This window comes from Fundulus heteroclitus, chromosome 23, assembly GCF_011125445.2.
Source record: "Fundulus heteroclitus isolate FHET01 chromosome 23, MU-UCD_Fhet_4.1, whole genome shotgun sequence".
Taxonomy (NCBI): Eukaryota; Metazoa; Chordata; class Actinopteri; order Cyprinodontiformes; family Fundulidae; genus Fundulus; species Fundulus heteroclitus.
This window is the reverse complement of record NC_046383.1, coordinates 26,540,187-26,565,208: the sequence shown is the minus strand read 5'-3', so window position 1 is coordinate 26,565,208 and position 25,022 is coordinate 26,540,187. Positions and strand designations below refer to the sequence as shown.

Below are 25,022 nucleotides of genomic sequence, written 5' to 3'. Positions count from 1 at the left end.
GAATGTTTTTTTTTTTCTCAGTATAGGAAAAATCAAGGTGTTAACATTTGACCACAGATACCAACGGGGGGGTGGGGGGGGTGGGGGGGGGGGGGTGGGGTGGGGTTTAACATCCCTACCATCCACAACATCTGCAGCATCAGCTTATAATGACACCTTTTACCACCAAAGAAATGTGAGCGCTGGTTCATGCGCATCAGTTGCAATAATGATCAGAACAAGAGCACAAATTACGATGTCTAAACTAAATACTGGCTGCGCTGGTTTTTGCCACACTTGTACTCCCTGGGTAGGGTGTCCGTGTACTAGGTCTCCAAGCTCCCGCTGTCAGACAAGATTTCTCCTGACTGGATAAAACGCCACATTAACCTTGACGTTTCTTAACTCAACTTTGAGCTGCAGGCTTTGCATCTACCCGTGCTAGCCTTTTTTTTTTGCTTCACACTCTGCTTTATGAGCATATTTCTCTACAGAACTGAATATTTCTACCCTGAGCTACGAGCCTGAACACAACTGGGAAAGAAAATGTGTAAAAATGATGATACGCGTGTCCTTTAAGAATGACAAATAAAGCGATATGTTAAATGACGTCCTTTGTATTATGTTGAGTCATCGTTTCTGTCAGACTACAGGCTCTTACTCGCGGATTGCTCCAAAGATGCACCTCAGCTCGAACAGAGAGCAGTCATTAAGGCCCGACAATGTCCCACTCGAGGATCTGTGACATCCAAATAAAAAAAAAAAAAAACTGTTTTGTTTCTCGTCTTTCCATCCTTCTCTACGCTGCTTAAAAATACATCAACGTGGCAGGCTGCTAAGCCGGCGCGCTCTGATCAGGTGGCGTTTTGAAGAGCGGGAGCATGTGGGCGAAAGCGACATGTGACAGGTACACGCAGCAGACGATCAGAAGGTGCTAAGATATTTATTCTACAGACGGACTCAGCGGAGCGGGAAAGTTTTCGGGTTGTGTTCACAGAATATGAACGCTTCTCATCTTTCAGCCGTGTGTGCATAGCATTCAAAACGTAAAGTGTGCGTCTGTGTGTGCAGCCCTCTTAGATCCCAGTCGATGCCACGTGTCAGAATGACACTGTTACAACCCGAACACGCTAGTTAAACGCTGCGAACGTAGCGCACAATTATCGGCTGACCTGGTTCTAATTGAAGCCGCGTTCGCCACCAGGAACGCAAACTCACGAGAGCCGAGACGTCTTAATACGAACGTGGGGGGAAAAAAGGACGGCATAAGCCGAGGCAACATCCAGAAACCGAAGGTTTCTTTACAAATCCCTTATGTGAGGTACCTCACCAGATGGGTTACTGCACTACACGGCGAGTAGAAGTCAAAGCAGCATTCATGTTAAAGTGAGAACAGCATGATTTAACTGCTCCGTTTAAAATTTAGCTCAGACAAAAAGAGGCAACAAATCAATCAAAGATAAAAGCAAATTTCCATGTTCCACTGGCAGAAACAGAAACAGACAAAGAAATTCACATTCCGACCATCCAAAATGGTATTTGCATTTCAGATGAAATCTCTAGTGGTCAGCTGATATTATTTGGTCTCCAGGAGGATTGGTAACAAAGCATGACTAAAGCATCTGTAAGTGGACACAAAATAAAGCATGAATAAAGAACGTCTTTTGAACAACAAATGTTAATGCAGTGGACAGATTATAAGACAAGAGTGGTAACATAAGCTAAGAACAAAAAGGCCCCAAAACAAGCAATCCCACGTCCCGGAGGGATGCTCAATCTCTCGCATTAAACGCCTTTCCGTTTATGGCACTTCCCCGCAGCTCTACCCACACCAGGAAAACTCTGTAATAAAATAAACATCCATCGGAGAATCAACAAACGATACTATTGCTAAAAAGGGCAAACAAGGTGACGTCCAGAACTGTTTTACTGCATTTAGTTGCTCCATCCTCAGCAGACACTGAGGGAGGGAAGATAAAGATCTGCCTTCCCCTGGTGTCAGAAGGAACATACCTTCAGGTGGAGGAGGGGGATACAGATTTAATACAGGACACAAAAACAGGAAAATAATGGCACTTTTTTTACATTTGAAAATAGAATATAACTATATCGATACTACTTAAAGTTGCACAGAAAGAGAGGCAATGACATCCACACAGGACCCCCCCCCCCCCGCCTCTCCCAATTGAGTATACAGGCTGGCTGGAAGGTCGGTACGTCCTCTAAAGCAGGACGTGGAGATGAACGTGTTGAGAGCCAAAAGTCGCTGATGCTTGACCTGTAAAACGAGACTGTCAACTTTTCTCAGTTTATTGTTTTTATCACCTTACTTCCATCCATGGCTTCCCAGCTGACAAGAGGACATTTGTGCAACTTTGTGGCATAAATACATTTGTCCAAAGAACAAAAAAAAAAAATCAGACAAAGATTAAAAAATAAAAATCAGCTCCCATGTAGGCAACCGTGTCTTCTTTTTATATTTGGGTTAAAATCTGTGCTGTTTGGTTTGCATTGAACATTTTCCTCATTTCAAGTGTCACTGAAGGAAAAAAAAAATGTTTTTGTCTATACATATGCAAGTACGTTGGCTGTCCGTCCACACCTGGACGGTACTAAGTGTGCAGCGTTGACCTGGTCGACGGCGGCGTGGGGCTCGTGTCACCAGTTGGCTTTGACAGCTTTGACGTCGCTGACCAGGCTCTGAGCCAGGCAGATGCCAAAGATCTGCAAAACAACCACAGGAGACGTCTGGTTGTGAGGTAAATCACAGCTACGGCACCAAAAAAGGTTGGAACAAAGTGAGAAGTGTAAGGGTGCACTTCAATGAGCAAACGGGAATTCGTGAATATCTCTGAAAACTACAACATTACGTTAGATTACAAAACAATTTTAATACAGAGATGTTTTGTTATGGCCTGCAAAGCTATAGGGAAGACTCATCCCTGACAATTATATTAAAGGAAAATTTGCTACACAAACAACAAATGGCCTTGTACTAATATAGCGCTTTTATCAAGGCTGAGGACCCCAAAGCGCTTCACACTACATCCATTCATTCACACGTTGGGGGTGGTGAGCTACATTGATGCCACAGCTGCCATACAATCGGCGCCACCGGACCCTCTGGCTACCCCCAGCAGGCAGAGTGGGTGAAATGTCTTGCCCAAGGACACAATGACTGAGACGGCTGGAGCGGAGGTCCGAGCCAGCAACAGTACAAACTCCTAGCTCCTGCAACACTGTCTGGGGTGACAGTGTTGCAGCATCTCAGAAAATTTGAATATTTTCTAATTGAAGAATTGAAGTCCAGCATCAGGTTTCCACAGTCATTGATGATTTTGGGAGCCTTGAGCTCCCTGTGTTTTATCAAGTCACACAGCCATGGACCAAGACATTTTAGATATTATAAACTTAAATCTGGCACCTGCACGCACTGCCAAGGGTACCAATACCTGCTTTAAGGCCAATGGTACCAGTGTGGCCCGACTAAAACCCCATAGAGACCCCATGGGTTGTTGTCAGCAGAAAGATGAGAGACAGACGAGGCTTACATTACACCTCAGCAGAGCTACAGACTGACCGCCTCCATGCAAACCTGCATTGATTCATCAATTCATGCAAAAGCAGGCCCAAAGGTTCTAAGTGGATATACGATACAGTAAATGGGAACGCTTTTCAGCAGGCCTGTAATAAAAATCCTCTTTTTTTTCAAATCCATACTATATGACATTAACAGGATATTGGGTTTCCTTTAGCTCTAGGCTATGATTATCTAATTTAATAGAAAAAGTGTTTGAAATACATCACAAACTGAATAATGAAATAAACTCAATTCCATTCTTGACTTCCCAACAATCTGGGATTGGGGTTGTGAGCTGCTTGTGCCGCAGAGGCCTGATCTAACAGCCTCACCACTAGGTGGCAGTAATGAGACAAAATGTCTGATTTTGAGTTTAAAAACACACAGAACGCAGATAAAACGGGAGTTATCGATTCTAAAGTGAGGAGACTGAGACACGTTACCTGCAAAAGTGCAATAGCAACAAAGATGCCAGCAACTATGATCAGGTTGTCCTGGAGCCACTTCTCAAACTGCCCCACGCAGCCCTTGGTGTAGATTTCTCTCTGCCGCTCGATGTCCTTTACACAAAACGCAGAACAAAGCCCAAAATTAGGACAAATAAACACTCTGGACTGAAGAACCTAACATGTTCTAGCACGACTAGTGGAGACAGAGGACGTTTGCCCCTTCCGGTTTAGTTAAACAAGCTGAACTATCCAAACAAACAACACAGGAAGCATTGATCCCGCTGATCCCTCCGCTGTTTAAGATGCCAAACCACAGCTAGAGGGGGCTGAGTCACACCTAACGATTTCCTCATAGCTAGCGCAGTTTGGAGAACATGGAGCCAGAGCACACACGCCCACTGGTGACCCTGCCTGGAGTGAGCAAACACTGGGAATCTTTCTCCCTGATTCCAGACAGATGGTTGGCTGTGTCATCGCATTCAGCCCATGATTCACATTTAGAGAGAGAGAGAAAGCTAAAAGGTGTAATTTACTGCTGCCAGGACACCAAGGAGGGGAGGGGGGGTAAGAATGGGTGCTTCCATATAAAGCTTCCTTTGTGGCGTTCAAGTCAACTAGACGAACTCTTTTGTTCTTATGCTAGACCCAAAAGCTGGCTTTCCAACCAACGGGGAGTGAAGCGATGCTCCCGTCAGCCGACAAAACGAACGTTATGCTGCGTGTGAACTTCCTCTGATGCTATTTCGGCTCCCCGCCCTCCGCCGCATGTCTCCCTCGCTCTTCCCCCGCACCCCCCGCCCTGCGCTTCCTGAGGCGAGCCGGACAGGAACTCTCTGCACATCCCTGATAGTTTCACCGGTCAGCGCGAGAGCGCGGAGGAAATGAATCCGTATCAACTCTGTGGCAGGTGGCTCACAGTCCTGCAGCTTGCCTAGCAACAGCAATCTTTGTGACTGCAGTGCAGTGAGTTGTAACCACCACACCCACACATGGTGTGGGGTGGGGGGGTGGAGAGAGAAGGAGGAGAAAAAAAAATAGGGAACGGACTGGCATAACCCACAGAGTGGCCAATTACAGAGTGGAGTTAGGCTGCTCTCTGGGCTAAAACTGGAGCCTAATTATCCCCGTTAGAGGAACAATCTGTTATTAAAGGCAAGAAGCATGCATGAGAGTCTGTGTGCTTAGAAACCCTTTACGTTCTCTCCATCTGCTAGGCCCGCTTCTCGCTTTAAATGTACACTGGTCCAGTTTTTCCACTCAAAAACATACAGAATCGTCCTGGAACGCACATAATATAACCGGATGGTTGACTCTGCCTTTGAGTGGTACGTGATTTACTGGACAATTAGCCGAGTTCAGATCATGGTTAAGAACGAGAGAGCGGTCAAGATACGAACCCCTTTGAGCCGAACATCATAACCACACTGCGTGTTGATGACGTCCTCCTACAGAAAGGGGAAAAAATGAAAGTGGTGATTTTCAGGTTACGTTTTTATTAATGAGTAACATTTTCACAGTATGATAACCCTGAGAATACCGCAGTTTCTACACAAATACAATAAAATATATATATATCATGATTAAAAATCTACATCGCTGAAGCTAAAAGAATGATTTGCTTATTAGAGTTAAAATATGGATTTTTAGATAATGGATTTAAATGCAGAATAAATAAACACTAAATTTAGCTGCGTTTTAATGTAATTGCTGTGCAGAATATTCAACCTTTTCACCGGCTGAATGTCTGTTTTTAGCAATGGGAAATATTTTGAAGCTTTTCTGTTTCAGCTAAGATCAAGGATTTGCTGACACACACGGTTTTTGTTGTGACATGCCATGCTTTTTCAGACAATATGACATTTCTGTAACATCTGGTTAGCAGTTACATATGATTACACACGCTGCGGATGATGAAGAATTTCCTATCTTGATCAAATACAGGTGTGTCTGCTCGTGTCAGCAGAGGAGGATGTACCGGAGCTCCGGCTGCTGCAGAAGTTGCATTTTCTGTTCCTACTTGCTCCAGACGGATCTAGTAATACTGGTTGGCACCTTCCATCTCCTCGTCTGAGGACAGCTTACGGCTTTTACTGCAGAAGGCTTTTGCCTTGCGGCACACAGTAGTTGAGGGTAATCAGACGCTCTTATTGCTGATTATTGCAAAAAGTATTTTTTTTTGCAGTAGCAGCATGTTATACAAAGCTTTTGTTTTTGTTTTTTTGCACAGGTCTAATTAAAAAGGGCTGCATTGTGTCAGCAGGGAACACCTTCTTAATCTCTTTGGACATTTGTTTCTAACTCTTTTCAGAAACGCCTTGTAATGCCAACGTGTCTTTGCTTTGTGTGATGAACGTCCAGCTTTGTACATAATGCTACATGAAACCAACGAGCTCTGGGCAGCAGGAACTCTGGCACATGTCCTGAAGTGATGCAAAAGGGGGAGGAACTCCAGATTCAGAACCACTAAGGTGAAATAAAGAGAAGGAAGGCGAGTGGAGCGGAGGGACAAGCTTTCATGATGCTGGTGTGAGACTCACGGCGGGATTTTTGACACAACACGAGAAGGGGACTCCACAGCGCTCCCTACTGGGATTCTCAGTGCAGTTAAAGTAGATGTTCTGGTTCCAGTCGTCGGGCCCATGGGCTCCACAGCAAAACCACTGAAAACAGCAGAAACAACAACAGGTTCTGATGAATCCGACCTAAGCTCTTGGCGGCTCACCGTAGCCTCCACAGGCTCCGCAGTGAATCAAACCTCACATCTGTTACAACACAGAGCCTAAAATGTACAAAAATCCAGATTTTGTTGTTCATATAATTGGATAATGACGAAAAGGAATTTACAATGACATAAATTGTGAGATTTTTACGAACTTGGCTGATGCCGAGTTACTTTTTAAGAAGCACCTATAAAACAAGACTTCACAGGAGCCTGTCGATGAGTAATGGGTGTTCACACGGGTTTCAGTCAGCGGGCGCGGTAACTCACGTATTCCTGGGCGAAGTCGATGAGATTCTGCAAGTCGATGTCGTCGCGATAAGCCTTGATGTTGTTGTGGATGAAAAAGTTCAGCTGGTCTTTGATCCAGTCCTTAAAGACGAAGGCGAGGATCCCCGCGGTCAGCTCCAGGAAGAAGATCAAACCGAGGAACACGGAGAACTGGGAAGGACAGGACACACACAGACACAGACCCCCCCCAGCATGAAAACACGTGGACACCAACAAACAGAGAACAATACATGTGCCGCCCATAAAGCCGCCTGATCGGCACGCACGACTTTTGTTTGGACAGCGCTTTAAACAAACCAGCGGCGAGGCATTCGACGTTCGGCCATCTTTTATGTCTGGCCGTGGGCGCCTGAACTGATGTGACAAGCGAGAGTGTAGCAACAAAGCCGGCCGTCCCTCAGGTACCGTTACGTTATCCATTTACAGTAAATGCGGGAGACGGGGCTGATGATAAATGCGCAAAAGCCACATTAGCTCCTCCGTCTGACGCCTGACTTATTGCCGCTAATGGACATCTGCTGGAGTTAGTGGATGCTCAGAATGGCAGCCAGCAATGAGGCAAATTTGTCTCGGTGAGTCACGTGCCGTTATCAACACAGCCAACCCCAAACAAAAAAAACCACCTCGCCGGCGACGGTCCTCCGCAGAACAGATAAAAAAGCAAAGAGGCTGCACAGAGAACATCAAGGAGTGGAAAACGAGCTTTTTTCCTTTTAATGCAGCGTCATTTAGAACATATTTCTGGTGTGTAACCTCTCTGAACATTTGGTTTTGATGAGTCTAAGGGACACCTGCCAACCTAACAGCCTCGGCGCTGGTGTGAAGTCTAAAGCGGGGGGGAGGTGTCGACCGGTGCAGCGGCGTCAGGAGCGGAGAGGCGGCTTACAAATTTGAGCAGAAGGGTGTTCTCTCGGAGCGCCCCGATGCAGCCGGCGAAGCCCAGGACGAACATGACCCCTCCCACGACGATGAAGAGCCACACGGGGTCAAAGCCCCCGAGGTCAGTGATGGACGACAGGTTGGACAGCACGCCCTGAGGGACAGAGACAAAAGCCAACGAAAGCTCAGATAAAATACGAACTTGATCCGTCACCATGCATTCTTTGACAAAACTCGGCATAAAACACAAGCCTTTTTTTTTTTTTTTAACTGTTTTGATGTTAACATCAAAGAGCTGCACTGTTGCATTGTTCAGAAGCTCTGACCTGTCACTCTCGGCTGTGGGCCGCACCGACTGCTAACCAGAACGCATAAGATGCATCGAGAAAGGAGAAAATATGAATTAGGGCAGCAAAATAGCAGCAAAATGCGAGTCCACTCTAGGGAGAGTACTGTTGATTTTCTTAATTTGCTGGTGTAAGCATTTCACTGCCAATCTAACAGGGGATTTTATTTCAAGAACCATTCCCAGCAACTGGGTTAGTCTTTATTTTTCATTTAATTGCCATTATTTTACTCCCATTTTTTTTCCACGGCAGGAATCGGAGCAAAGATCAGATCAACAGGTAGAAATCTACCCTAGAAAAACAGAGCAGGGAGATCGTGGTATTTTTGCTACTAGTTGAATCTTTCCAGCACTTCATGATGAATGTCGGTGTTTTACAGCGCCATTTTTAGACATCTGAAGCGATAACGTTGTAGAGCACTTATGTGGGGAGATATAACTGAATACAAGAACAAAACTCAAGGATTGTGTCTCAGTTGATTTCAAATAGGAAAGAAATAGACAAGTCGCTGCATGTGCTTTTGGCTAAAGTTCCTTCTCACTTTAGTTTGATTTAAAATCCTTTCCACTGTGAAATAAAGATGTTGTTCGCAGAAGACCAGGTTGTAATCCAGGTTGGAGTTCCCTATAGTCTCCTTTAGGCCATTAAAAATGGGGGTCTGTGTTAGGGATGTTTATCGGTCAAGACATAGGTGTGTTACACGTATGTCTTTACCTTATTCAGCGCAATTGCAGCATCAGGACCATTGGTTACTGCTACTCAGCTTTCTTTGTTGCAACAGGAAATCCTTTCCTCTCCCTGATGATGCTGATGCTCACAGTGGAAAAAAAAAAAAAAAAAAGACGCAGTAAAACAGATTCTATGCGGTGTTCTAACTTCCTGTCTGTAGGCTCAGCATTCAGCGCACCGCGGCGTGCTACGACATCGGCAATCATTGACGACACAGTAAGCATGTCCAAAGCACACGGCTGAGTTCATGGAGCAGCCGCGAGTCGGGGTCCCAGTTAATTAACTGGGACCCCGATAAACGAGTAGAGACGACTCATCGAAACAGAGAGCATCAAACCAACGCCGACCTGCGACTCATTCCTACCGCTGCAAGGCTAACAGAAGCAAGATGCACGCACGCTGAAGACCGCGTTGACCTACATGCTGAGTCAGAATGTAATGAGACAAAAAAAATGCGGGTTGTAAAAAAAAAAAAAAAAAAAAAAACACACACACAGGGTTTTATTAGGCACATTCTCTCCATTTTATTGCTGCTCTACTCTCTTTTCAGAAACACCTTTCTTATTTTTCCTCCCTTTTCTTTGGCAACGACTTCAGTAGAGCTAATGTGCACTTTACCCAAGCTGTGATTTTATTCTTTTTTTTTTTTTTTACCTTTTAAAGTTAATTACAGTTTTTGAGTTGGCCTAAACAACTTGAGAGCAAGTGTAGTCAAACTTAAAACATACCTGTGCTTGACACAAATTGGTAAAATTACACAAATGGGGGGAAATTTAAGTGTTTTCTCAGATTATAATTTTACTCTTGGGGGAAAAAAACAACTAACAATCGTGTTTTAATATTGGTGCTGTGTCACACACCATTACGACCACAGAGAGCTTATTGACGATGAGGGAAACGGCAAACCTCTACAGTTTGACGTTGTATGTCAGTCTTGACAAAGTAGGGAGCCTCTGGTTTTAAATATAAAGGAGAACACCCACTCAGTGCTTTCTTTCTCGCTGCAAAGCTCCATGTGATGAACCCATAGATTTTGTGAAATAATAAAATATACATATGAAATCCTGCACCGGCAGGTTAATATATGCTAGGCAAAGAAAACTGTATATGAAAACAGGCTATGCTGGTTTCTAATGCTTTTATTTGCAAGTTGTGGCAGGACGAACCGCCTACAACAGAACGTTAGCGCGTCGCCTTAAACAATAACGTGTCAGGCTCCGAGAACCGAGCTTGAAACTAATCACCTTAGTCACTCAGACCCAGATTCACCATTAGGCCTTTCCAGCCGCTGCTATTCATCATGCAACCTAATCCCTATAAATTATTCACACGGCTCCACAAAAGGTACTCCAGAGCGGCCCCGATTTGCACACAGTTCATGACCGCGCGTTACTAATCGGTACACGCGGCCACGCCGGCGCAGCATTTAGGGAGCAGACTGCTGGAATTTCCTGCTAATTAATGAGCAAAGTGGATGGTTGGCTCAGTTGGGGAGAAGCTTTGCATGCTGCCCCAACTTGCTGCACAGAAAAGGCTCGTGGCAAAAGATGACCTTTGTGTTCTGTACCGTGTGGCGCAGAAAACAAAACTTGATTAAGTTTGAGTCCAATGACTGTCAGATGTTGGGATCCTTATTTGTTTCTAGCTCCAATTCACCTAAGCAACAACGATCTTAACGCTGGACCCCGTATGAGGGGGTGCAGCGCCTGCATTATTCAGCTCTGCAGACGGGCAAGAGAAAAAAATGATCAGATAATCTGCCCGTAGCTGGATTCTGTGGAGCTGCGCTCTCACAACTTCACACCGCTCCGTGTTTGCGGCCCAACTCCACAGCAAATCGTATTTTCAGCCTGCTATGGTCACAGACTCTGGAGGAATTTTAGCTATGCCGCTGTGGAGATAATTGTGTTTGTTCGCAGTGTGCATTTGTGTATGTCTGTTTATACATACCTTCTCCGCCCATGCCCACAGGCCTATACCCAAGAACGCCGCTCCTAGCAACTGTAAAACAAAGCAGACAGAAGAAAGCGTCACTGTGAGAGAGAGGGGGAAAAAATAAAAAAAAGGCCCAACAATTCATACATTGTTGTGATTCAACAATGTATGAATCACACTTGACTACAACTAAATGTGAGGCATCATCTGCAGTTGTTCAATAGGGAGGAGTTTCATAAAGCGGTTATCAGGCCTGTTCTGGGACTGGGACAATTACAGTCACGTCTCCAAGGTAATGTAAGCAGACAGCACAACCGTCTGCACCATTTTTTCATTTTGATAACCAGATTCCCTTCTCAGCCCTCCCAAAGTGTGTGTGTGTGTGTGTGTATATATATATATATATATATATATATATATATATATATATATATATATATATATATATATATATATATATATATATATATATATATATTGCTATCGAGGCAGTAAATATAATAATTTGCGAACTGTCAGGATTGAAATGGTCCGTATCTTCCTAAAACTGGCCTTCCGTTACATGACTAAACGCTAACTAGGGAAAAACAGCTGATGTGAACAAACGTGCTCTAATCCTACTTTATGTAGCCTTCTGGTGTTTTTCCATAGTGTTCTGCAGCAGCGCTGTGTGTAGGTTTAGCTTCATAGCAGGGTGCCAAGGACAAGTCTGGACTTACCATGGATGTTTGTTTAGACTGAATTAACTGTTCAGGGGAATAAGACGTAAAATGCTTCACGGAATGAATGAAATGTTCTTGAAATACTTTAACCTGGGACATTAAACCCAAACCTTTCTCAAATTATGAACATCATCATCATCATTATTTTTATTATAGCAGTGCAAATAGTCCCGAAACAATGACAGCTCACACAGTGAAAAGAAAAACCCCAAAACCAAACAAATACTTTTAGTTACTAACACGTTGTAATAGGGCTGGACGATATAGAAAATAAGCATATCGATAAAACAGAAATCATGTTGATCGATATTAATAATTATCAAAAAATTCAGAACATACATTATATAAGTGCAGCATTGGCCATTTTATGCTGTTGCTTAATGACCTATTTTTAAATAAATGAATTCAAACACAACACTTTATTCATACAACTTTTTACCAAAACTGTAAATCTTAAAAAAAAAATAATAATAAATAAAAAAAACAGAAAAAAAAAAAAAAGAAAGAAATGAATTTGTGCTCTCTGAAGTCTTTGAAGTCTGGGGAAGGAGCTTTTCTGTGTCTGCATTTGTGATTGGTTGGGAGGAGGTAAGGACTGTAATATTAACCTACATGATAGGTTAGAATGCACTGTTCTTTTATTGAACTTTTTACTGACCCCCTTTTTTTCTATTGAACCACACGTCTATTGATTGATATAACTTATATTGTTATTGAATTATCGCCCAGCCCTACGTTGTACCAGGTAGAGCTCTAGTGCATGATTTTACAGAACTTTGAGCCAAATGCACACAAAAAAATAACATGTTTGGCCTGATCGGGTAATGCTTTGAAAAAAAACAACAAAAACATGATTTTAGTGGGACCTTAGCGTTAGACCTCCTTTGTTATGCCTTTCAATATTTCAGGGAATGACGACTACAGCGCCGGCCCCGCAGCTCCCTCCATCACTAACAGGCCTGTCAGGCTGGAGCCAAAGTGATTGAATGCCACCGCTTTAACAAATAAAGTCATAAACGCTGCAAGTCTCGTGTCTGAAAAAGTGGTTTAAGGTGCTTTACATCTGTTGTTGGAAGAGGGAATCATTGCAATTGCAGGGTTGTTTTTTTTTTTTCTTAAAGCTTTAAGGCACTGCAAGCGTATACTTCAAAGGCTGGTCACTTTAATGTTAAGGGGGGATCCTTTGAGTGCTACTCTGCCGTCCCAAGTATGATTGCAGGTCTCAGTCTTTTAACATATGAAAGAACGCACCAAGAGACTTGGCCAACTTTATACTTAGACACACATTTAGGCCAACATAAAAGCAACGTTTACGGAGTATGCAAAGCAGCCTGCACGGTAAGCGCTCGTGTTTTTGCTCCACACGACTGCCTAGCGGCCACAGAACGGCGTTTGTGTTCTGTTGCTTCTGTAAGGCGACAGCAATCAAATATTTCACCAATTAACTAAGGGATTAAACAAATGATAGATAAACCTGCGTTACGCTGCGAGGTTGTCCATTTTATATACAAATAAATGCCATTTCCAGGGCCGGGCTGCTGAGTCCATGATGATTCGACAGTGAAGTCTCCAGGTAAAGCAGTTTCAAGGGTCAGAGATGCCTCCGTCTGCCAAGTTAGGCGAGTCTGAGCTGTGTTTTTTCTCACTAAATGGGAACAGTTTACTGTAAACTACAGGACAAACCTTTGGTAGACAAGTTTCTGTTCATAATACCTTTAAAAAAAAAAAAAAAAAAAAAAAAGACCATTGTGATTCCTATGGATTTTTGGATGCATTAGAAAGAAAGAGCGGACTTTGCTTTCATTGACATGCTCCATTTTCCACAATTTACCCTAAGGTGTACATTAATACTGTGTCGTCAGGCTTTTACTGCATAGCTGGCAAAAAAAAAAGAGAATAAGGGTTTGGTTTTAGTGTTGAGAAAAAGCAAAAGTATAAAAAAAACAAAAAAACAAAGCCCTGTTTCCATAACCTACGTATTTCCTGTTTGCTAAAGCCAAGAAAGGTTGTGCCGAGTATGAACACAAGAAAATTAAAATACCTGACATTTATAGTAAAAACATGCCCCTTATGCTCAGATTTATCTGGTTGAAGCAGCACTTAAAATGTGCTAAATTACTGTGACGCTGACTGAATAGGATAAGAAAAAAATAAATGAAAAAAAAAAACTCAACAAACTGGTAGAAACCAATTGGTTTAATACAACCAAAGGCCTAGCAGTGTGGAAAATGACCGCCACCTTGGCGTGGTCCGGTTAGTTACATAACAGTTCTGGTGAAGGGCGCGGTGGTGCCTGGATTAAGATAAACAGTGACAGGCAGGAAGTGTCAGGAGGTAGCAGAGATTAGATTGACGGATCAGGGGCTTAACTGGTGTTGACCCGCGACGACCTGCAGGTTAAAGACAGCCTGCCACAGGGAAAGCAACACCTTCCCTCAGCAACAGTCGTATGAAATTGTCAACGATCCATTGAAACTAACACTAGGTTTACTAGAGACGCTTAATAAAAAAGAAACAAGGGTAATGTCATACTCTTAGACCAAGAGGTGTACGGAAACAACATTGCTTGCATTTAGCCTTTATGTTGTTGTCTCTGGATGTCCTTCCTGTGTCTGCAAGGGGATCCTTGGTGGCGCTTTATCTTCCTGGTTGCTCGTCTAATTGTTTCAGCCCTGTTAAGGTCCACTTCCAAGTGCATGACATTAGAAATATGGTGCCCAAGAAGTCCTTTGGAACACACAGATATGGTGACGATGATTGTAAACGTTAATTGTGCCGCTCTAGTGGAATTATGTTTTGATAGAGATGCTTTGCAGGTTAATTTTTGTTTTTTTGTTGTAAGTGTTGAGTTTAGGGAACAGACAGGGCAAACAAACCAAATTAACAAATGCTCAGGCAATAAAGATCTAAAAACAGGTTTCGAGCAAAGCCTAGCAAGCAGATTTTGCACACAGACTGAGTCAAAAAATCCAAGCAGGAACAAAACTAGCTTAATCATAGTCACAGCATTTGTGTTGTGTTTCTTTTTTTTTTTTTCCCCTTTCTCCACCGTTTCCAAGTTTGCATGAATCACAGCAAAAACGAGAGAGCAAAGTGAGCTGAAAACAAAACCCTGAAAAAAAAAAAAAAAAAGAATGACATCACCCTCACCACAGCCATGGCTGTGGAACAAGCTCTACAGGAAGATTTCGACAGAAATGCAGCAGTAGACAGACGTGGTTGTAACAGGCCGTGATGTGGAAACCGACGGTTAAAAGTTTCCGAAACGTAAAACTAAGATCAGGCTGAATACCAAGATTCAAATGGCTGACCAAACAAAGGCTAACCATAACAAAAAATGTCAATCACAGGAAGATTAACACAGCTTTAATTCTTAAATAAGTCAGAGTTGATCCAACGCTGACTTATTTAAAAACGGGCACATAGCTCTTTAGTACAGATAGTACTGTGTTCTCATAGTGCGCTGCCACCTAAACTAAACTTAGCGTAGCACTAAGCTAACTTGGTTTGTTTGGATTAGTAACAATGCCTCTTCTCAATAGATCTCACTCTGTTGGAAAGCCCTTTTATTTCTCCTTAAACAGCGCCGGACCTTTAAGAAAAACGTGTTTGTAGGTTAAGCTGCAGGTGGGTTTCTTCACTTCACCGTTTTGATCGGCATCAGAGTTCGATTGCAGCATTCACACCTCCCCAAAGGACGTGAACCATCTGAGCAAACCAACCAGAGTCCGATCAAGGCGCACTAAACAGGCGTGGCGTCAACGTACCCTACGTAAGGTGGTCGGCCAGATCATCGAGGAGAACCACAACGGGTCAAGTCAAGAACTACTTCCTGTGAAATAATGCAAAGGCTGAAGCTTTGCTGATATCGTTTACGTTGCTTCCCACTAGGGCTGGGCGATATGGATTAAAAAATAAATCTCCGATTTTATCATACCAAATCCGATTAATCAATGTTTTCCTCCTTTTTGTTTCATAAAAAGAAATTAAACCTTGCATTTATGTCAAGCATTTCGTCAGGGAGTTGACCTGAATTCAAAGTGTAACTAAAAACAAGCTGTGAAACATGCTTGTAAAACAAGATAGTAGCCGGGCCATTGTAAACAATGAAAATATAACAAAACATTTGCTGCTAGTGGTATTACACATTGAGCTAAGAACAGCCTTCACTGCACTTGTGAACTTCAAACTAAGTTAAAAAAAAAGTAAATAAGTAAATGAAGTACCTCGTATTATGGTAAAAAAAAAATAAACGTTTCCACTTAACAATATTTTGACAATACATTTGCCTAAACATATATCCAGCATCACATGCTGTTCTCTTCATGGAAACCCAATGAGTGTAATGGCAAAATAAAATCCAGATTTTCCAAAAATGAAATCTTAAAGAATTGTAAATTTGAATTAATCGATTAAAATCGATTTATCGCCCAGCCCTACTTCCCACAGGTTTTCTATTATTTTTAGCACAAGTAATGGACTGTTGTTTAAGTAGACAATCACTCTTCTGGTTAATAAAGTCTTCTGCATTTTTTTCGCTACAAAATGAAACACCTCGGGTCGCTTATCGCTCCGTTGTCATCGACCAGTCACTGCCATTTGGTTTTTAATCAGTCTGAGTGTCCTTTAGACAGGTTAGGATTTAAAAAAAAAAAAAAAAGGGTTAGTGTCATTAAGGAAAGATTTCTGGGCTTGCTAGTTTCTATGAAGTTATTAACGCTGACCAGGCACACAGACGCTTGTCTTTGTGGTTGGTAGCACCCAAATTAAGAAGCTAACTTCTCCACCATGTTCGACAGTCATTGAAATTAGCCATTTTTCACAAATTACTCTAATCTTAACTCTTGAGGATAATCCCTAATATTCAGCCCTACGTTGTGGCTATTTTGTGTATTTTTGGTTTACTAGTAGACAAGTTGGAATTTCCTTTAACCAGAACGAGCCGAGTAGAAAACGTGTCGCGGTTTCCGCTTTAGGAGCAACTGTCAAAGAGAACTGAGATTTTAAATCAGACTAAGATTTAAATTGGGTGTGTTGGAGCCAAATCTCAACAAACAAATGTTATAAGAACAGAGACAAACATTACCTCACAATCCTGGTACCCTGTTCTGATGCATCTATATATATATAAAAACACGCAGCGCTTTTCACGCCCTATCTGCAAATCAAACCTCCCTCCTGGCACAATGAGGTTGGCGTTGAATGAAATTCGAATGAATAGGTGCACCGAAACCAATCTGAACTTGCTTTTGAGAGTTGCTTGCATAGCTTCCTTTTATCTAACTCTTCCCAGAGTGTAACGTGAGCCCTGGAGGTTACGCTTAGGTCGGTTTACCAAGCTAAAAACGCTACTGTACTAACGCCGCTGTTAAGACAACAAGCGGCCTTTGCTGAACGCTGTGACAATCTTTTATCACCTCTTAACGGGAAATGAATACAGGGAAGAAAAGCAGAGCTTCTGTTCCATTTAGAAAACACACACACACACACACACCATCTTTGACTATTTATCCTCCAACTCTGCTTGTAGGTAATTTGCATCTAATTCTTCATTTTGCTTTTATCGCTGTACTTTCGTATTTCATCACAGAACAAACGGAGTCTGGAACAAGATGTCTTTGGAACGGCTTTCTTATTCAAATTCAAGGATCGTTTCCAGCAAGTTGTGACTAATGCGAGTGTCACAGAATGAGGCTTCTTCTTCTTCTCCCCCCCCCCAATGAGGACTAAGAGACTATTTCAAACACTAGAGGAGATCCCTCCTTGAGCTTTATCACACCATTAACCCCAAATAACAACAAAGACAGGTCTCCATCTCCTTAGACATGCACCCTCGCGTGTATAGTAAGCGCTCCATAGGATATCACTGACATCATTGGTTCTTATATATATATAAAAAGGTCTTTCTAAAGGTTTTGTTTTCATCAAAGCATGCCAGAAGAGCAGGAGTCAAATGTCAGATTCTAGTCCTGCATTCTTTGCGCAGGAAAAAAAGCTTCAACATAAAGGTTTTGATTTTGAGTCCTGTCAAAACGGCGTTCTTGCATAAAAAGCACACACACTGCGCGCATCCTTACATCATACGGGACTTGTAGGTGTCACACTGTGCCGGCTCGACATTTTCATGGACTCGACGGTAACCTGGGTAATGCTGTATAATGCAAGATTCAGTAGATGTGAGCTTTCTTGAATTCTCGCCCCGGCATCAAAAGCAATGAATGGAAAGCAAAGCCCTGGCGTCAACACACTGATTTATGGATTCGGTCTTAAAAGAGATGAAGGAGGATTGGTGGCGGGGAGGGGTGTGAATGTGCCTATGGCTGTGATTTCAAAAGAAGAAAACGAGAGAGAGAGACCGTTTTTTTTAATTCTCCATAGGTCACATTTGGTGGGGAGAGTGCAACATAAGCTGTCGGTAAAGATGTCTTCTTTTGATTCTCCCAGGGCAAAACATTTTGCCCACAGCGACCGACATATAAATAAATAAAGTAAAAACAAAAAAAAACGTGTGGACCCAGCTAAAGACACGAGTTCCTTTACCCGACGGACAGAAATCAGATCTCACATCCAATGGCGTAAGACGACAGGGCCTGAAACCCCTCGCCGCCTTCACACTGTACAGTCGCACGCTTCCTCAACAGGATTCGCCGTCGAGTTCTTCCGCTGGACCAGAAATAAAATCGTACGCCGCAACCATGCGGAGCATCAATCAGAGAGGACCGCTGTGGCTCCCGAGAGACTGCGCAGATCCACAGGACAGATAGGAGAACGTACTGGCAACGATCAGCCTGACACTAGAAAAACACAACAGAAACTGAGCTATACGAGACGCCCCATTACAGTATGGGGACACGGTTCGGCGTTTTCCCCATACATGGACTCTACTTGGGCGGCGCGCCCAAGTAAACTGAGACGCATCCAGGATGATAAACTGCCCCCGCCCAAACAAAAGAAGGAAATAAAACACACACGCAGCGATCCGCATCAGCAGCCTACTTCATGCAACTACAGCCAGAGTGTAAAGATGGCGTTTCAGAGCTAAATTAACTTTTTTACCGTATTGTATGACTGGCTGTTCTATCAGGGATCAATAACGCAGCTAGCTGCTGGGGTGCATAATTACTGTGATGCAGAAAACACAGATAGAATTGCCTGATTTACATAATTTAAACAGTTAAACCCTCAATCTACCAGACGAGCAGAACTGCGAGCCGCTCAGCGCCGTCAAATGGAAACGTGCGCTAACAAAGAGCCAATCACTTTTTTGAACAAACAAGTGCGCCTAACTAAAGGTTCCCTCCCTCATACTGGCGGACATGAGTACGGGGGCGCAAAGCTTACGTTTTTTACGGAAACGTGCTGAAGTCTTCCAACTGTTTTAAAGCATTAGTAGGAAATTTATATCAAAATAGCTGTCATGTGGCAGAAAAGAAAAAAAAAAAAACTTCCATATTTTAATAAAATGACATCTCCTTGCACTAATTTTAGTAGTTAATTCATAACGAAATGCGTGGAATCTGTGGAACTTGATATAATCAATGATAAATAGTTACTATGAAGCGCTCAATTATAAAGGCCTCAAATGGGTTGAGATCTACTGATCAAATGTTTGATGGAGAGAGAAATTCAATATTAAGATATTAAAAACTCATGCTGGGAGGCAGCAGTTGCCATGACACAGTGACTGGGATGGTGATCTTGTGTGTGCAGATTATTTGATTGTCTGACTGCACATTTTCTCTAGAGGAAACAGCGCAGGGGATTGTGGGATGCCATCTGCAGGATCTAGACTCAGTTTATGTATAAAGAGTCCAAAGAAAGGCCAGACGCATCTCCACTGATCCCACCCACCCAGACAATGTGCTGGTTGCCCCTCTCCCTTCAGGTAAACGCTTCAGAAGCATTAAATCCAGAACTAATAATTTGAAAACAGCTTCTTCTCGAGAGCTGCGAGGGCAATCGCCCCCTGATGGGAGACTGCAGTCCTCTTTTAAATCACCCCGCTGTTTCCCACCCATCATACATTACAATCACTTTAATATTACTGTCTACTTGCACACATTTCTGTAAATAAAGCCTCAAATCATCATTGCACAAAAGCACCTTATTACCTCATTATCTGTTATCTGTGACTCATGAAGGACAACTAGTTCATATAAACTTTTGAATCTTCATCTTTTTAATGTTTTAACATTTTAAACAGTATAATGAGAAGAAAACAAAAAAAAAAAAAAACACTAACCCTTGTTCATTGCATGTTTGTTTGTCTTTTATGTGTACTCTTAGCCGGAGTGGCCAAAAAGAAATGTCACCACGATAATACAATAAAGAATCTTTGAATCTTTGTGGGGAGCCTTGTGCTGAGATTTTAAGATTATTTTATTTTATTATTTATTTTTTTAATTTGGGCAGGTTTTACGTCGTGTTTGGGCTGTAAACAGTCAGACCTGGCAACACAGTGTAGTGCTGTGTCCATTCAATTAACTCAAAAGCCAAGAATAATAAGATGCTTTGATTAACATGGGCACTGATGTCAGGCTAAACACTGGCTGAAGTAAACATTGAGACTAGGAGAGGCAGCTACAGCAGCTAGGGAGCACCAGGATCAGAACCAAGCAGTGAACGCCTTCTGCCTTCAAGCATCCCAAGTTTCTTTCATTTGGCTGTTTTGGTTCTGCTCCTCGTGCCCCTTGGCTGCCAGCAGGAATGTTTACTCCAGAGTTGATGTTTCCAACAGAAACGAATGCCGCTGCTTCCTGCTCGCTCCCGTTTGCTCAGTTGCCACTTCTTGCCTCCAACCTTCTTAGTAGTTGGCTAGCGTGTTGCTTTTCGTGCTGTTTTGATTGTTTGAATCGTACGGTTGACAAATCGAGATAGGAATAACGGAAAATTCGAGACTGGGGTAAAAAATAAAAAATAAATAACAGCCTCCAGACCAGGTAAAATTCTGATTACACATTATTTAGTGTAAATAAGTATCACCTGATGTGTGAGATTTCCAGTATGAGGAACGTCTGATTTGGAGACGGGCACCATGCTACGCTGTAAATTCTCAACCTATGGGAAGCACTGCAGTTGACATGTAGGCTGGGACTGAACTTCTGTGACCCAAAAATACTAAATAATAATAATAATAATAATAATAATAATAATAATAATAATAATAGCACATGTGGTGGGAAGCTAACCCTACACCTCAACCTGTTGCTGCATCTCGCTGTGGGGATTGCTTTCCTTCAGCAGGAACAAGAAAGCCCAGGAACAACAAGGAACAAGGAAGTTGCTGAGCAGAGGACAACGCCGGGGGAAAGCCTGCAGGAGGCGGCCGGGGGTTTCGACACGGGGCCGGAGGCTCGCTTTGCAGTGGGAAAAATAAATAAATAAATGAATAAATCACCCAACAGAAAGTATGAATGCCGTGTCGTGAATCGCAGCGGCACTCTAAAAAGTGTCCCCTCGCGACCGGATCAGCTCAGGTAAACGTTAAAAACACCAGCAGCTTACGGGTCCCGGGCCTAAATTTGTCTTGACGGGCGTGTTCTCCGAACGACGGCGCTCGCACGTGTCCCCGGAGAGGCTCCCACCTGCGTGGGCTCACCTGACGGGCCCGCGTAGCGATGGAGCCGCCTGATGACACTCTGTATCCCACCAGCTCTGTAACTTGGTTACATGCTTAACAAGCTCTTAATTACGCCACGCGGAGCTTCCACACATTTCAGCAGCTCAGGCAGAAAATGCGATTAATTAAATAGTTGCGAGGAAACGCATCTGTTCGAGGCAGGAGTAGGAGGCGTGTGGCTCAGCCGGCGCGGATGTCAGGCTGTCCAGACGCGGCTCGGGGAGGAGGAAAAAGAAGCACTTAGGCTGAACCCGGCGGAGCGTTTATGGCCTTACAGTCGTTCTCTCTCAATTTGGCCGGTGTTTTCCAGCTTGACAAGACCGCTGTGAGGAAAACAAATGGAGTGATTTAAGGAGAAAAAAAAGAAAAAACAAAAACATCTCTATCCATTTGAGCAATGCACGGGCCTGTCTGTCAAAAAAATCCGGCTCTCCGGCACACGGACCAAGAGGGAAGCACATCTACTTGTTATTATTAGCGGAAACAGCCAGCGAGTTGGAGCTCGTTCCACCGCTTCACGCAAAAAAAAAAAAGGGGAAGACACGACCCTGTTGGCTCGCCCCCCCGAGTGTGAAACCGAGAGAGCGCCAGATGAGTCAGACACGACACCGCAGGCCTCGGTCTCAATATTTCCCGCTTGAGTCCTCAGCCCGATTGAATTACGAAGCACTTTTCATTTGAGGCGAGTGACGGTATGTACACACAAAAAAAACGGTGCCTTTATCGGCGGAAGATCTGGGCCCAAGGGACGTTTATCTGCCTCAGCTTTACATAAAGAAAGCGTGCCGGAAATCCCTCGCTTTTTAAGGTTCGGAGGTGTGGGAAGGCGACGACGAACTGGAAGGGATGAGCGTCTGTCTGCGTTACGTGTATTTTAAGGAGTCAATTACGACACGCGTATAATGGGTGAAGACGCCTTGCACTCCCCCCCCAGGGCCTCCCTAAGAGCCGGCCTTTGTTCTTGCCATCCCTCTTTGCGCACTCGAGGGTCTGCGAGCGCAGAAAAAAAAAAAAAACGACGGCGTCGAGCGAAAGCCCGCGCGGCATAGCCGGGGAGACTTTATAAAAAGAAAGAGGTGTTCGAAGTGAGCGGGGCCTTTTCTCCTCACAACTGCGTGTGGGAAGACCCTCCGGGGGCAGACGACGAGGCACGCCACCGCTTCACCCGCAGACACTGCGCTCCACCAGGCGGGTGGGGAAGGGAGGGACGAGGCGAGGAGACCTAAACAGAGAGACTTTTATCGATCAGGAGGGATGAAGATGGAGGGTGTGTTGGGAAGGAGTTGTGCCATTTTTCCTCACACTCGGCTAGAAAACACCAACACAGACATAGGCAGGCGGGAATTACTCAAGCAAGCTAAAAACACTCAGTTACTTAGGCTGATTCTCTAAAAAAACAAAACAAAAAAAACAACAACAACAACAACACACATCGTATTGGAATTTTTTTTTGGTCCAACAGCTTCTTTTAACCAAACTACAATTTGTCATTCAACGGAGACTTAAAACACCAGACCTGCCAGTAAAGTAAACCCTCTAAATGAGTGTATTTGTGCAGCATTCTTTATAATGCCACTGCCCTATAGGGCTAATAAACTGTACAACCCAAATCAGACCAACCGTGATTAATACAAGCTTTTCTGCCATGTAAGAAGCAACAACTAAATCCACAAAGGCCGCTTTATAAAAGGTACACCCGTCTAATTGCTAGTTAAAACCAACTTGACAATCGAGCCATTGCACGGCACCATCTTCAGGGACCCAGACACGGCGAGGAGGGCTTCTGCACGTTCAGGAATGAGGAAGAAAAGGGGATGTTATAGATGCTGGAAGGGGCCTGGCTGCTGGCGCCAGGCGGACGGGTCTGAGTACGTAGAAAAAACTGCTTTTATCTGCTGAAACAAAACCATCTCTTGGGTTTATGGAGAATGGGCCCAAAAAAAGAGGAAACATCCAGTTAACGGCAGCTAAGTAGAAAGAAGAAGAAAAAAAAAAAGGCCTTGATGTGAGATGTCACAAGGGGGGAAGAGTGATTTAAGGTTATAAAAAGGCAACGGTAACTACTCCTGACAGCCAAGGTATCCCGAATACCATCTCTGAACACGTCAGAAGCATGAAGCAAATGGGCTACAGCAGCAGATGACCGTACCAACTGGGGAACCGTTGCCTGGCACGACGAGCGAGTCTCCGGGCGCTTTGGGCAACTGGCTACGTTCTCAATGGACGTGACAACGACCTCAACGTACTGCGACAACAGTCCAAGACGGGGGAGATTCCCGGCCGACAGAACCGCAGAAGCCGCGTGTTGCCGGCACGTCTGGAGGAATGTATCTGGCCTCCTGGTTGAGTTTGTGCCATGGAGATTTAGGGTGGAGAGGTGGAGACCTGGTACTGGAAGGCGCCTTGCACCAACCATCACAGCTACATGACTTTAAAAGGCACAATTATATCGTTACACACACAACACAAAATCTTATGTACATCAAACTTATGCATAAAACAACAAAAAAGGGGAAACAACAAGGTAACTTCCTTGAGAGATGTTGCGCAATATTACCAGAGGATAAAAAGGAACACGAAACCAGTTTTAAACGCTGATTTTTAGAAACGGGGGACATTTTTGACTCAAGTCAGTAATCAAATGAGAATTCCTCCTTCAAAAGACAATCAGTGAAGAAGAATAAAATGAGTAAACACAAGCAAACGACTATAATAATGTAATTGGGTTTATTTTAAACGCTTTGATCCACATAAAGCAACGGGACCATCCAGAGCAATCAAGATGCACACAAGCTTATCTGTTACGTAAGAAGCCACTAATTAAGCAAATCAGACGAAGAAAAAAAAACAGGATTAAAAAAAAAAAAAAGGACAGAATTAACAGTTTTAAAGCCAGAATATGAGTATTATTACAACCAGACTATATATAAATATAAATTAGACCGAGGCGAGCCGTTTATCAACACCAACGGTTACCGTTGAGCCAAACTTTACTTGGGAGGTTTTTACTTTCCTGGCGGTTTCTACTCGAAGTAAAAAAAATAAAATAAAAATAATAAAAATACCAAAAACTAAACAAACTTACCCAGAATATAATGTTGAATCCAAATAAGAAGTATTTGACACAGCAGCTGACCTCGGCTCCCTTTATGTGATGGTGTTTCCTGCTCATTCTTCCGAGCAATGGCGGTGGCTATCTGGGAAGCTAAGGCGGGGAGGAGGTGGAGGTGTGTGAGGGGGAAAGACCTCCAGCCTACGACGGGTACTTCGGAAGCTCAGCCGCTACAGCCACAGTTCCCGAACTGCTGCCGTCCCGGCTGACTGTCTCCATTAGCTGGACGGAACGCGGTTTGCTCGCCGGGGACGTGTCCGGGCAGGCCGAGTCAAACATAAGTCGCTTGTTGTCCCCCGTCGCTGTGCTCGCCAGGCCGGCTAGCTCGCAACTTCCACGGTTAGCGCCGGCTAACAACAACAACTCCGGGACAGCCTGACTAAGGCACGGACGCCCATCTGATTCTGCTCTTCCCGCAACAAAAGAGCTTTTCTTTTCCCCCCCGCCTCGGAGACAAAAACAATAGCCCGACACAGAGAGTGTTTAAAGCGGACGGCTTTTCAGCTCAACACCGTGAATGTTATCGCTCCCTCTCCTCCGCTGCTAAGAGCCTTCATCTTTGTTGTCTTTTTTTTTTTTTTTTTTTCCCAAGGAAGCAAGCCCTTGCTGTCAAATGACCGTGTTGCCTTTTTTGGCCCTTTTCACCTCGAGAGCGGCCTCT

The 25,022-nt window shown here is 43.7% G+C and overlaps 1 protein-coding gene across 1 annotated transcript; it reads right to left on the bottom strand.

Annotated features, from left to right (window-relative positions):
* Positions 1-380: 380 nt before the first annotated feature.
* On the bottom strand, positions 381-25,022 carry tspan17 (tetraspanin 17). Its single transcript, XM_012867797.3, has 8 exons — positions 24,335-25,022; positions 10,924-10,974; positions 7,905-8,051; positions 6,998-7,168; positions 6,546-6,668; positions 5,406-5,453; positions 4,003-4,119; positions 381-2,703 (listed from the first exon to the last, which is right to left on the bottom strand). Exons 1-8 carry the CDS (start codon positions 24,419-24,421, stop codon positions 2,638-2,640), a joined length of 810 nt encoding a protein of 269 aa, XP_012723251.2. The 5' UTR covers positions 24,422-25,022; the 3' UTR covers positions 381-2,637.

What these genes read in the sequence shown, in the direction of transcription:
- tspan17 (XM_012867797.3), bottom strand. Translation starts at nt 24,421, where the DNA reads ATGAGCAGGAAACACCATCACATAAAGGGAGCCGAGGTCAGCTGCTGT. An exon ending in GTTGTGTCAAAAATCCCGCC is followed by an intron (nt 5,454 to 6,545) that starts GTGAGTCTCACA and finishes CCCTTTCTGTAG; the next exon opens with GAGGACGTCATCAACACGCA. An exon ending in TTGCTATTGCACTTTTGCAG is followed by an intron (nt 2,704 to 4,002) that starts GTAACGTGTCTC and finishes GTTGTTTTGCAG; the next exon opens with ATCTTTGGCATCTGCCTGGC.